The sequence below is a fragment of the Galendromus occidentalis genome, unplaced genomic scaffold, assembly GCF_000255335.2.
Source record: "Galendromus occidentalis unplaced genomic scaffold, Mocc_1.1 scf7180000076932, whole genome shotgun sequence".
Classification (NCBI taxonomy): Eukaryota; Metazoa; Arthropoda; class Arachnida; order Mesostigmata; family Phytoseiidae; genus Galendromus; species Galendromus occidentalis.
In genome coordinates, this window is record NW_003804921.1 from 190,632 (window position 1) to 204,083 (window position 13,452).

Below are 13,452 nucleotides of genomic sequence, written 5' to 3' on the forward strand. Positions count from 1 at the left end.
ATCATCAGAATTTGGAATTTGTTGGTCGATCGCTTTGTTCTCGAATCGCTCTCACGAGGCGAGCGATCGAAAGCATGAGAAAGGGATTGCCGATGTGACGCCCCAGATGATTCAGGCTAGAAAATTTTCAATTGCGTGGTGTCGGATTGCCGCTACTAATATTTGGCACGGTTGCGGCGCTCCATTAGAGAGGGCACAATGTTTGAATGATGGAATACCTCTCTTTTAGAATCCGATCAGGGCAAAGTCAGCAATAAAAGTTTCGACTGGAATCGCGGGGATAGACGACTCAATTTCTGCGGCCCGCTTTCGAACTTCAACCAACAGTGAGCCTTCGAGCACGCGGAAACCGTCAATGGCAATCGATGTTCTCTCTCAAGCCAACGATGCGATGCCGGGGATACGAGCAGAGCGTGGATCGCGACGTCGTAACGGTCCGTCAGTCGGCGCAGAGTTTGCGATAGCCGCGAGACCTGGGCGTTGCCGATTTGTAAGGATCATGGAAGAAGCTGAATAGCTCTAGAGGTGAGGCCAAGTAAGCCCTGTGCCCCGTTCGCTCGGTATCCAATAGATTTCCCGGAGACAGCCTTCGCGGCAAACGGGACGAAATGGACACCAAGATTCTGAGCTCGACTTCTCCGTCTGCCTTTCGACAAACTCTACTGAAGAGTTCAGCACTGTTTCGAGCGGTAGGTCATCTTTATCGCCTTGTAAACTTGTAAAACTCAGCTTCGAGTGCGTCTTAAGCTTGAAGACGATAACGAGGAGAGTCGCCGTCCGTGACTAGGACGAGGATACGAAAAATGTTTATTTGACAGTGTGCTGCAGCTGCGACCGCACTTGTCGCTCTAGCATCGGGCGTTCACTTGGGTCTCGCTTCCGTTCGAGAAGAACTTCAGCCTTTAACCTGTGAGCAGTCCCGCTTGACTTGTATCAACCAGAAGCTCCGTCTGCTCCCGGTTCGGGACCAGCATTCATGTCTCCTAGGAACTCACCCAGCCTCTAAATACGATGACGAGAAACGGGTGACTCGACCGCCGAGTCACCATTACTCTGATTGTCCAGAGAAAGTACCGCGGAGCTCGTGCAATTTCGTCCGAGGGAGTGGTTCCACGATGACGAATATTTCCTATTTTACAGCGAAATGGAAATGGATTTTCTTCGCTTCTGCCCTTACCACCTGCATTATGGTGGTCTTTTGTCTGAGATTTTATTTTCGCCTCCGCGAGATAAACGTGAGTGTATTCAAGGAGAGAACCGATCGGATGCGCGTTCTGACTGACTGATAACACTCGACATTCACAAGGATCTCTCGCTCTCTACCGTCGATCTAGACCGAAAAACGGAGGCGCGCCATCAGGCTTTTCATCATTACATGTGTCTGCATGGCCGTTCTGGAACTGATCGTCGGCGGTCATGCTTTCCTGGACTCGAGGTCTCCAGTGATAGCGGGTGGCACCGACGAGCCTCGCGGGAGTTCGGAAGGGGTGAGGATGTGCCGGCTCGGATTCACGTAGAATCGAAACGTATTTGCGCCTCCGTGGGCGATGACTTGCTATCTGACTTATTATTTGATGATTCATTTTCAGTTGTCCTTCGTCATTGTCTACTGTCTGTGTTTACTTCTCTTCCTGCTTGAAGTGGGTGTTCACGGTTCGATACATAATTGATATGAAGCATCTTTTATCGAGCTCGGAACCGCCGTCATCTGGGCCTGCGAGTCTCCTGGATATTGTAGGATCAGATCTCCGAACTTGTAGGTGGTATCGATGATCATCGCATTGACCTGTGTGAAATCCCAACTGTACTCGCAAATCGCCAGCGCCAAGGAGTCGGGAGATGTCGTTGAATACGAAAGACGTCCCTCAAGCGTAGGGGTTGTGGTCGACACGGAATTCACGATCGAAAAGATCGACGATGGAGCCAGCGGGGCAGGTGCTCACTTTGAATGCGATTCGTTCGTTGAAAGGCCGCACGTGGGCTCGGATAGGGAGTCGCTAATTCAGTCGCTTTCTATTCAAGAAGCCGAGGAGCAGCCCCTGAAGCAAGATGACGTCGATCGCGGCCACGCTAAGGTGCCTGATACAATGCTGGTTAATAACGACTTGTACGAAGTTCCGGCCCCGCTCATAAGACGGCCGAAGCAAACGTCGCCACCTCTTGCCCCAGGTAGCTATTGGCGATTGGAAAACTCGCTAGCACTTGAGGATTTTAGAAACTTCGTCTCTCGCGAAGTTTCTTGCGTGCGAAAACTCAAGAAGAGGAAAATTCGACCGATCTCTCTCGCCTAAGAAGCCTTTTCCGTGAGGCCGATCCCAGGCTTGCTTAGCTTACGAACGAACAGAGTTCTCGAAGTCGGAGGGTTGGGTTCTAATTGTCTGCAGTAGAATAATACAACTTTCCTATCATCTTTCATGAAGATCACAAATTAAATTGCAGCCAAGGACTCCGAAACGAGCTCCGGAGCCTCTCCTCCGCTCCCGACGTCACCCATTCCTGACGAAGTTGATCGTCCCACAAGTCCCAAGAGCCCAACTTTTCCACGATACGAGAGGGGATCACAGGGCAAGCCGCCGACAAGTCCCATCTTTCCCAGATACGTGGACACGCGGTGAGTTTCTCTAGTAAATGGTATATGGAGGATTCGGGTGATGCTCCAAGGCCGAAATTTGAATTGAAATTTTTCTGGCATTAAAGTCTATGTGTCTTTATGTGAAGCTTCGCCCACTACAACCCTCAGCAAGGAACCTTCCTTCGCCCTCGGATCGCGCCCGGAGACAGTTTCGAGCCCGCCAAAGAACAAGAAGCGAGTTAGTTTCAATTTGGAGGATCACCTAATCTGCTATTGAATGCGGGGAGCCCGAGTTCCTGTATAAAGAATACGTCTGACGAGTGGAACAATTGCAATTGAGCCTGAAGAGAGGATTGAACCTTGCTTGGTCAATAAATATGCTTAATTTCCTGGCGGAGCATCTAGTTTCGGGCTGAGATTATTTCTGCTGCCCAGTTGACTTGGGACAAGCTCGAACATGTGAGCGCTGTCAACGCGTCTTGCGAGCCCGTAGACTCGCTCCGAGCCTACGCGAGTCGTCTACGCAGCATGTCGGCGAGCCGAGCGATGGCGGTCAGGCGAAGTCTTTGAACAGTGGCCTAATGTCTTCCAGTTGATCGCTTTCATTCTTGCAGTCAAGAGGGTGCCCGTGTTTTGTGGTTTTGTCGGTCACGGTGCCGTCTTCAGACAGCTACATGTAGTTGCGTACAATGCACGCCGATTTCTTTAGGAAGCACAATGTCGGGTCCGATCGAGCTCAGTCAGAGGCACTCTGAGCGAGGAGCTCCATTTCGTCAAGGGGAAAAGAAAGAGAAAATAGAGATCTGAAGTTCGTAGTCGGCAGAAACCTGCCGCCTTGACGAGCCTAATTGACTCGATGGCGATTTCCCACTGCAACGGCTATCAAATGTCGTGCTCGGATCTCGGCGAACTTTCCCTAGTCTCACTTGCTCACATGGTTCTGTCATAGACAGATTTACTGCTCTTCGCAAACTCTGGCGGTGCTCGTTCTCTCATGACCTTCCTTCCTGTTCCAAGCTTGTACAAGCTCGTCGGTGAACTCTCAACAGATGGGTAGGGCATATCTTCATAAATTATGGCCACAACAAGCGTTTTTAACCAACGCGAGAGCCCGGTGTTAGCGGTTGAGATCGTTGAGTTTCGAACGAAGGGTTAAAACTTCGATTCGCTTCGAAAGAGGGGTCTCCCGGGCTACTCCACCGACTCCGTCAACTCACGACGCATTCCGAAATATCTGCCCGAGCATTGCGTAACACTGGAGTTTTCATGGACGGTCTGTGATATAATCAGCTGGATCACGGAATTCATGTGCTGGATTGCGTTTGTTTTTCGGATCGCATCGCGGTCTCTCATCGGCATTATCGTCAGGCGAGCTCGATCTTCTTTTAAAGCTTCACTGATCCCGTGAGAAATACATGAGAAATCGATCGCTCAATCGGAGTCGTTCAATGGAGACATCTTCGCCAAACGTTCCATGAGTGAACTCGACCATTGAAAATTGAGCTCTCCTTCCCAGAAGGAGAGCTCCCAACCATGGGATGCCACCTCACCACCGTGCCAGCCGTGCGAAACTTGACCGATATCTATCGACGAACTTGATCCCGCGGGCTCGATCTACTTATGGATGCTTCATGAATGGAGCGCCTTTGTTTTCCCTCAAGTTTAGGAAACGCTCGACGATCGGAACGGTATTTAATGTGGCAATAGTCAGGAGAGACTCGCACCCCTCAAGATGCCATGATTGAGTGTCCCACCGGACACGCCGTGAATTAATTTCTGATATTGAGTAAACGGAGAATTGCCTTCTCTGAGAGCCTTCCTCGAGTTGCGCTCGTATTTGAGAGCTCAACACGATTTCGATATGCAGTCGCTATACCGTTGGAGATTGGTATCCTATCCGAGGTTTTCAGGAGATTGGACGATTCGCGCATGGAGCAGATCCATGGTAATCGTCAAAGCACCAATGATGAACTTCCGGGACGTTTCGCTGAGCCGATGGGAGCAAGAGAACCCGCTCAGAGTGCGGAGGCTCGTCCTCCGATTCTCTGAAGTCGGCTTCGACTCCTCCAATTCGAGCGGTCGTCAGAAATCGTCGACGGAACGTAACGGAATCTTTCTCATCTCCTTCGGAGTCCCGCTATCGTCGCGGGTTGCTCTGAACCGCAATCACTTTCCAATTACTCGCAGAGATTGTTATTCTGGGGAACGGGCGGCTAAAGGCTTGGCTGATTCACCTGGAAAGATCGTATCGTGAGCTCTATACGGCTGGGATATGGTTCTGTGTGTTGGCATCGATCGGCATGTATACCGCCGGCGAAACGAGGATATCCACGGACGGGGTGGCTTTTCTTGAGCTGGATACAGGCGCATACTTTGTTGTGTTCGCCGACTGCGAAGACACATTCATCGCGCCTCCTTGCGAGCGCGCTCATCAAACGGAGGCGGTCTCGGTTGGTTGAGAATTGAAGAACTCCCGTAACAGCAACAACACGGAGTTTGTTTTGTTGTTCTCATGCGATCTACTCACATGCAGCTTGTCGTCATGTTCGTCTCCGAGTTCGTCCGTGGGCTCGACCTAACTGCACAACTCGATAATGCACTGGACATAGCTAGTCCGGGCTACAAAGCTTATAGGGCGGGATGTTTTCCTTTGCTAAGGATTCTTTCAGCTAAATAAAGCGTATAATGGGATTACGCGTGAAGGTGTCCGAAGAAAATGCACACGAGAAAAGACCAACAAGAATAGCCAGCCAGAAGTAGGCGTTGTAGTCGTCTTGTACCGAAGTTCACACCTCCGGTGCCGCCCCTGAGTTCTGTGCGAATCCCGAAGGTTTGCGCGACTCGAGAGAATTCTTTTTTTCTCAATTCCGATTCTCCGAGAGCGGTACTCAGCTCGTCTGTTGCGGTCAACGTCCACGGGAGGAGTTAGCGTCAGCGAATTCACTAGCTCACTGCATCACAGAACGGTGTTCGAGCACAATATAGAGGTGTTGATGTTTTGGGGACAACACTTCGCACGGGAGGTCGGAATCCGAAAGGAGTTGCTCCGAGCGTCCCAGCCATGATACTAATAAACGTTCATGGCCCCGCCGCACGAACAGGCACTTATGTATGTCTGACTGAAACGAGCTTCGAAGTCTTACCGAGGTGGTTCGAGGGTCTGTGTACAGAGCCGAGAGACGCTCGATGTGTAAACAAGAGCCAATCACAAATGTTAACTTGCACCGAGAGAGTTGTACTCGATTTAATTTATTAAATCACCAAATTTCTCCATGAGCGTCGACTGAGGTCATACGTCCATCATCGAGCTGAGTCCCTGCAAGGCTCTGACGCATGGTATCCAGGGGAACCTCGGCCTAGATATGCAACAATCGAATAATGTATGAACTCGATTGAATTGAGCTCGATTAGGTCATCCTCAACTTTCTTGAACCCGGGTCCAGGTTCATAATTCGGCTCATTGAGAAGTGCGAGTATATCACAGGCTCATCCATATTATTGGGTAAATAACTAAACTTGAATTGTTTATTCATCCACTCATAAGAATTCAAGCATTTGATTTTTGGACTTCTTGGCCGAGTTGAAGTGACGAATGTCGCGCGGGAATGGTGCTCCAGGCAGCCGGTACATCAACTCAATCTCAGTATATTCGCGGTGGTGTAGAGGTCTGTGGAAATTGCACCATATACACACTCTCGATTCTATTCATCACCATTCTACGACACAAATCACGGCGGTAGAATCGAGTTCACACAGTATTCAAGGATGTCGTTGAGGTTCTCCGCAGACAGCTCCGCCGTCAGGTGATTCCCCTGGTAGGAAATACGCTGATACTTAATCTGCGGTGGTTCGCGATGATTATGATCGAATCAAGACGAATATCATGTGAGGCAGCATCTGGACTCCGTTTCCTTAGTGGATTCGAGGTTTGAGAGATTTCCTGGGACGTCGTCGCGCTGGAGAGAGAGACCTCGTGAGAATCAAAATGCTCCGACGCAGCTGGGCGTGGAGCGTGCAAAACATTTAGCCAGATTAACTTAAGTCAAAAGACGAAGTTGATGTGCGCGGAGGAAGAGCGGGAGCCTATATGGACCGGTTGATCATCGCGCGCGGATTCTTTCTCTGGCGAGCGACGACTCGACGCCCCCTCAACTCACGGACTAATCTGGGAAGCGAGATTTGGAGTGTTCATCATAGAGGCACGAGGTGCCGGAACGACCAACGATAGGCGATGTTTTGGCTCTCAGTCGATGACAAGCGAGCAATACGTCCTCCTCCGGTGAGTCTGGTTCGGTCAGATGGATCGTCCTGTTTCTCCCGTGTGTAACACAAGGTCGAGATGGAGCCACAACGCTTCCGTTGGCTAACGCCAAGAGCCTAAGCGGTCGAGTGGACTGCGGGTCTGAAAGTGCGAAACGAACACCGCGACTCTGACCGTGTGCAAATCGTGCGCGGAAGCCGCTGATTGATTGAGGTCTCCATGATGTCCGGAGCCCTACAATGACCTGTCGTGGCTTTCTCGGCTGAGGGCATTCAGTCAGATGTAACTATGAGCACGAATGTACAAGAGCGTGGATTCTCACGTCCGAGAGTCAAGACATCGGACGGGCTGATAATATTGCGCGCCGTCGTCCCTGCAGAACGGCTCGGCACATTCGAAGTTTACGAATTATTAATTCGTTTTTCTTTTCTATCTCCTCCCTCTCCTTGACCGATTCGCTAGCAAATACAATGCGTGATGGCACATTCGGCCCATCCCATCAAGTCCCGGCTAATAATGCGTCAGCGGGAAGGTTCTTAGTCGACTTCGGAACTTGCCCGATTCGATCCGACGGATACGCGTGGCTCCGTCGGGAAATAAGGTCAATCGGCATGTTTGCATCAACACGTACGTGTACGGCTTCGCAACTTGACTGCGATAAAGATACTTGCTCGAAATGGAATCATGAGCACCCTGTCTCAACATGGAGTCAATCTCATGACTCGAGCTCCCTACGATCATGATATCAGGAGGTGGCGGGGGCAAGGGTGCGGTGATATAGCGGAGACTTTCTTGAGTGACTTTTACAGCAAGCTATTCCACTAGAGAGAAAACGTCCGCGTTTCTTAAAAGTCATAAATAGAATTTTTATTCTCCATCATTCGGCCAATTGAGCCTCAGTTATCTACATATAGAATGGTATCAAAAGCCATAACATTCCACGTGATGGGACATTCGAGCAACAGAAGTATTCGTTGACGCCGCTTCAACCAAACAGCATATTGCACGCTCGTGTTGTTCATCGATTACGAGCTCGTTACGCAGGGGTAGCGCTATTGCTGTAACGTTGAGACGAGTCCTTGGTGGAAATTAGAGAATTGGACGGGGGAGGATCTGTCCTGGTAGCTCAGAGGACTAGCGGGGAGACTTCCGGATGCAGTGGATAATTCCTCGGGGGAGAGCCGCGCATCCTGCAGGTTGAGCGTGATGGTGATCTCTTTCCTGATTGTCTGCTTCAGAGTCGGATCGCACGTTTTGGTTTGGGATCCCTGCAGGGCGACGGCTGCTAGGACAGGATTGAAACTTTCGGCTTCCCCATCCAGCATCTTGAGTGTTTCCGTCAAGGCGTAGATGTAGTTGTGAGCGAAACGAAGAGTTTCAATCTTGGTGAGCTTGCTGTCGTCCGTCGACGATGGGAGGACGGTGCGCAGACGGTCGAGTGCATCGTTCAGGTTGTGCATCCGGTTGCGCTCGCGGTCATTGGCACGAACACGTCGAGACTTCTTCACTTTCTGCACGAATTCACCGTCGGCTTTACGTTTCGGTCGGAGCGAGTCGTCTCCGCACGAGTCGGAACTCACGTAATATTCGGGCATCGAATCGTACATCGTGATGCGAGCGGTTTTCCTAATACGACGTAGAGACGTGTCGAGAAATGTCAACTATCCAGTCCGTCTAAATGCAGCGGGGATTCTGACCTGGGCTATGGGCTAGATGAGCTTTTAAGTCCTTTGGGGGAGAGGACCCGCATGCTCGGGAGAGGATTGCATTGTACGTTCGAAGAATGCACGCGACCGGGGTCTAGGGGCACCAAGTCTCGGTGCGCCGATTTATGGTGCAACAGCCAGCGACAGAGCAGGCGACATTTCAACCGACCTCCGGACTATACTTCACAGGCTTCAATCTTCTGACGACGAGGAGAGGAAGAGGACGAAACAGCCCGGCCTCGATAACTTTTAATGCACGGAGATCTAGTCCACTCCGCGAAGCGCTGCTGAGTCTCAAGAACATTGGGAACGGTCCGATGAAGCCGAGCAAATCGCCATTGCAGAAATTGAACTTCCGATATTTGCTTTTTGATTTTTTTTTGATTTTGCGTTTTGCCAAAATGATAGGGGACATTTGGATGAGAACGACTCGGATACATTGGACCGAAGGCTGACTGATAATGGACTGGAGGCTTCCGGAAAAATAACATCAACCCAATAATACAATATCATTACTATTATTCTTATTGTTAACATCACTTCGCGAGAGCGCTCACGACTTGAAACATCCGCGGGCCCATCCGCGTTCAATTTCCTTTACTTTCGAGAGCTGTCATGTGCGGAACAACTCCATATTCCCCTGAGAGACTCGAATTTCCCCCGTCTAAATAACTTAAGGATAATAATTTATCGGGGGCCTGCCCTCAAGGTGAGCAGGAGCGGGTTTCTCTCGCCGTGGCTCTGAAACGATGTACAGCACGTCATACCAGTGCAAAGGTAGACGGGTGCTCATGAGAGTCAAGTGCTTTTCCCAGAAGCGACCGATCGAGTGAAAGCCTCAGACTCACGCTGCGGAGTTCGGAAGTCGAACGGATGCTACCGACAGCGTGTGAGTGAGTGCGAGCGGCATACAATGTATGCGGTCGTCGGCGTCGTCGTCTGGAGACTGCTCTGTCGATAGAGGAACTTACAAACGAGAAAAGCCCTTTTTGCTTTTTCGTCGGAGTCACCCGACGCAGTCCCGCGTCCTGCAACAAAAGAGCAACCACAACAAGTACATGAGCGAGATACAAGATAAGATCGACGCTCGTTCCATTCGATCGAGTAGTGTAAACATGAGATGTTATCTGATCGCTACTCCCTGATGACGCGATTGTTCGCTCCTCGAGCGACATCACGCGAAAGTTGCCGGGGCTTCGCCGGTACACCAAAACCAGATACTCTGGTCATTTCGGAGCTGTTCATCGCTCCTCATTCTGCAATTCCCCAAGAACCAGGGAGCCGGGGGCTTTGACCCTTGAGACGAGGGAAGTATTGGGCGTCCCTCCGATCCGGCGAGGTTGAGCGCAATGATTGCGGAACTCCGATTGCGCCGCAATCGGACTTCCGGAAGGGTCTACAGACCTTCGGAGATGGTATGGGCAGGCGTACATCCCGGCATTCTGCTTCGAGTTCCCGCTGCGAAGTTTTCGGGGCTGCCAGCAATTACCGATTTCTGAGAGTTTTCCCCGTAAGAAGCGGAACGGGAAAAACGAACAATCATAACGCTCGAACATCATGTGGTTCGTTCGAAATCGGATCTCGTTGACGAGAGAAAATACTTTGATTGCGCTTGAGGTATGGAAACATGGCCAGAAACGACGACAACACCTCGATAGAAGATATTCGTAGGAGAGGACGAGGTCGGAATCGTTCTCCGACGAAGCAGACCAACAGCGACAGTTTGCAAGAAGAAGTAGGAGAGCCGATACCGGGTCTCGGAGTGCCCTCGTGAGATTCACCTTGTTACTGATCCCGTTCCGATCTATTCGAAAATAAACAAATATTTCAGGATTCGCTCGCTATCCGCTCGTATCCATGTCTCGTCACAAGATAACAAGTTTCTCTCGAGCTTGAGCTTCTCGATGATCGAATGGAGAAGGGTCCAGGTTTCGAGCAAGATTTGATGGAAGCGCAGGAGCATGTCAAGCGTGTCAGCACAGTGTAATGTAAATTCTACATGACGTTCCACAATACAGTTTTATACGTCTGTCGGGTTGCTGGATTCGTTTGCGATTTGCACAAATCTTTGAGTTCCGCTTCACACTTGACTTGCTCGAGCGGACACGAATTCGTTCGGACGGGGTGCGGCGGGTTTCTTATTCTGCGCGGTTACGATTCGCGATTTACACGAGGCGACGCTCGATGATCGAGTGAAATTCTCGGAGATCTGCTCTTCCATGGGGAGCTCCACTTGCGTCCAATGCTGTTGTTTCCAGAGACGATTCCCGGAAAACCGTCTTCGGGGCGATTGGTTCCAGGCTTCGCCCAATAGAAAGATGCTGCACACTTTCGCGAACGCGGTGATAGTTGGTCGAATTTGAATGAAAAAACCAGGCGTGAGCAGTGTGTATGTGTGTATAAGTCTCCACTGTGGCAGTGCTACATGTTACATGTGTGAAATTCTCCGGTGGACAATAAGGTCCCTTTGGAGGCGCAAACATCAAACGACTGGCCTCGAGAGATGACACCGCGACGAATGTAAGTCAAGAAAATCTTCTGGCTCCTTGTCGAACAAGGCTTTTGAACACCTCCGACCTTTCTCCGCATTGTGTCCGGTAACGATTGCACAACCAAACGAAGCTCCGGCTAATAAGCATATGTGACCCACGAGGCGAGGATGTTCAAGAAGTCCGTCCGGTCTGGGCACTATCCTTTACATGACTAACTCTCCACTCCGTCGAAGTTACACGACGTCGCCCACGTTCGGGTATTCGTATTTACCTTGTTCACGGCGAGCTCAGAATGTAATGCAAATTCGGATGGCGCCATTGCTGGCGGTCCTAATCTTGAAGTTTGTTTCGCGGATCCGACCGATACCACTGGAAGCTCCAAATGTGAACCTCCGAGTATGGGAGTGATCTTCGGACTCGGACCACCGCGGAGTCATTGTTGCTCTTTTGCGCTCATTCGTCTTCGAGTGAGAACATTCGCTTCATTGATCAATGGTGCACCGAACACGAAAGGAAAATTTCTTCCCGTACTAGCACTCGCTCCTTAAATCGATGAGGAATGAAATAATCGGACCGCTGCTCGAGATCTGCCCCGGGAATATGTGCATAATACAACGAAAAGAAATATCATGCGAACGTATGGCACCGACCGACGACTCTGGCTCCGAGCCCGTGATATAATTGAAGATTTCTTCGTTTCTGTCGCAGGAAGATCGAGGTCCGTCCGTCCGCCCGTCGGGCGAGGATCGATGAACGAAGAGCCCGACATGATTTTAATGTTGAACTCCATGGACCAGTCGAGGCGAAGCTGCCTGAAGGGGAATAGTTCGCGGAGGCTCAGCGATTATCTTGGCAAAAGTCTTAGGCGGAGGCTAACCTCGAAAAGAATCTAGTCCGAAGGAAGACGCTGGGAATTTCGGCGTCAGCTCCGCGCTCGCTCAGTCCACGTTTGGTTCCGCTTTGCATGCTAGCGACGACTTAGAACCGGAGCGTAACCAAAACCAGGAGACAGCGCCGCCGCCGAAGTTATTCTGCAAGTGTTCGCAACAAGTCCGTCACTAATTCTTTCAAGCCAAGATGCCGCTCTGATGCACCTTTGTCGTGCGTTCTTGTTGGAGGCGGGAGCATTTCTTGGGTGGCCGAGTCGGTCGGCCAGCCAGTCAGTCAGCAGCGGACCGGGATGCAAGCAAAGGAGTAAGAAGTCCATCAGACAGAGAGCGAACAATGGCTTTGTCGCTCACTTCCTAAATTAAGGTTTTCGACACTCGCTGTCATCGGCCAACTTTCTGTCAGATAACCTGCGAGTTTCTTGACGGCGTACTCGGCAGACCAAATCAACTTCTCTCTTCACTTTAGTGGCTCTTCGAACCGCATCCACTTCCTGTGCGCGGTTTTCTCCTAGACCTAGGTGGGTACATATATCGGGAAGTCTATCTTGAGGAGGGAGTCAGGCTCTGTCTGCCTTACCGGCTCGCGAAAGACGGTGTAACCTACTCTGACGGCTTATTGACGCGTGTGACGAAACACGATGGACAGGGAAGGTCGTCTGGACTGGACTCGCTCGCTGAGATCGTCTCCGTGAAAATAATCCTGATAAATCGACGGTCAGCAGCCATGTCTCGGAGCACTGACGCTCTGCAACTGCCAAACCGTGCATCCGGACAGGGATCTCACGGATATCGGCTGCGATTAATTTCATATTTCAAAACCTCCATGAATTAGTTTTCCTACTCACCGAAAGATGAAATCTCCCATCCTGGATCAGAGCTGGCCAAGGAGAGCTTGCTTTCCCGATTTTATGCAGACTCCGAATGGTTGGAACTAGCGGGGAGTCGGGCCCGGGCAGGTGCTCTCTCTTCAATTTGTTGCCTCGTGAGCGGGCATTATTGAACGGCTTGCCAGGCACATGCAGAAGTCCAGTGCGCGCTTCAGAATGAACAGAGCTCCATAATGTGTAACTGCACAGATTTGAACTCACCTGGTGGTCGCATTGTTGATGTTCGAATCGATGAAGGAGTGAGTCTTCACCATGGACCACCCCGAACCCCGACCAAACAATTCTAGCAGTGATAGCTGATTTCGGAGATATAGTTGAACTTCGGTACTCTTTCAGAAGGGCTCTTGACTCCTGCCTGTCGCAAGGGTAAGAGCAGTGCGCCATTGATAGCGCGGACCGACTGTCGAGTGGACTTTACGATCTCGAAGTCGAAACTTTCAGAGATCCGCGGATCTCGAGGCGAATCCGAGATTCGTGTGAATATGCTGCTCTTTTAGCTTCGATGTTGAAAGGCCAGAGCGTAGTCCTTTTCGTCAGGTTGCAAGTGCACTACTCGTCCGCCGAAACTTGAGATGATGCTTTCTTTGCAGCTCTGGCCTTCGCTGTGCATAGATAGTATCGTTGTGAGAGGTTCAGAAGGCAGA

General features: G+C 50.7%; 2 protein-coding genes across 2 annotated transcripts; one reads left to right on the plus strand and one right to left on the minus strand.

The window, feature by feature from the left end:
- Positions 1-247: 247 nt before the first annotated feature.
- LOC100904602 (uncharacterized) lies at positions 248-2,972 on the plus strand. The gene is made up of 9 exons (XM_003740356.2): positions 248-689; positions 819-909; positions 1,141-1,235; positions 1,335-1,487; positions 1,590-1,640; positions 1,761-1,935; positions 2,023-2,169; positions 2,440-2,611; positions 2,719-2,972. The coding sequence occupies exons 1-9, from the start codon at positions 609-611 to the stop codon at positions 2,813-2,815; spliced, it is 1,062 nt and encodes a 353-aa protein (XP_003740404.1). The 5' UTR covers positions 248-608; the 3' UTR covers positions 2,816-2,972.
- A 4,913-nt stretch (positions 2,973-7,885) lies between these two features.
- LOC100907360 (neurogenin-2-like) lies at positions 7,886-8,440 on the minus strand. Its single transcript, XM_003740375.1, has one exon. The coding sequence runs from the start codon at positions 8,438-8,440 to the stop codon at positions 7,886-7,888; it is 555 nt and encodes a 184-aa protein (XP_003740423.1).
- Between the last annotated feature and the right edge of the window lie 5,012 nt (positions 8,441-13,452).

Bases quoted from the DNA above. Each gene is read 5' to 3' on its own strand.
- LOC100904602 (XM_003740356.2), top strand. From the start codon at position 609: ATGGACACCAAGATTCTGAGCTCGACTTCTCCGTCTGCCTTTCGACAA. The intron at 690-818 runs GTAGGTCATCTT...TTTATTTGACAG, and splicing joins GTTCAGCACTGTTTCGAGCG to TGTGCTGCAGCTGCGACCGC. The intron at 2,170-2,439 runs GTAGCTATTGGC...ATTAAATTGCAG, and splicing joins GTCGCCACCTCTTGCCCCAG to CCAAGGACTCCGAAACGAGC.
- LOC100907360 (XM_003740375.1), bottom strand. From the start codon at position 8,440: ATGTACGATTCGATGCCCGAATATTACGTGAGTTCCGACTCGTGCGGA.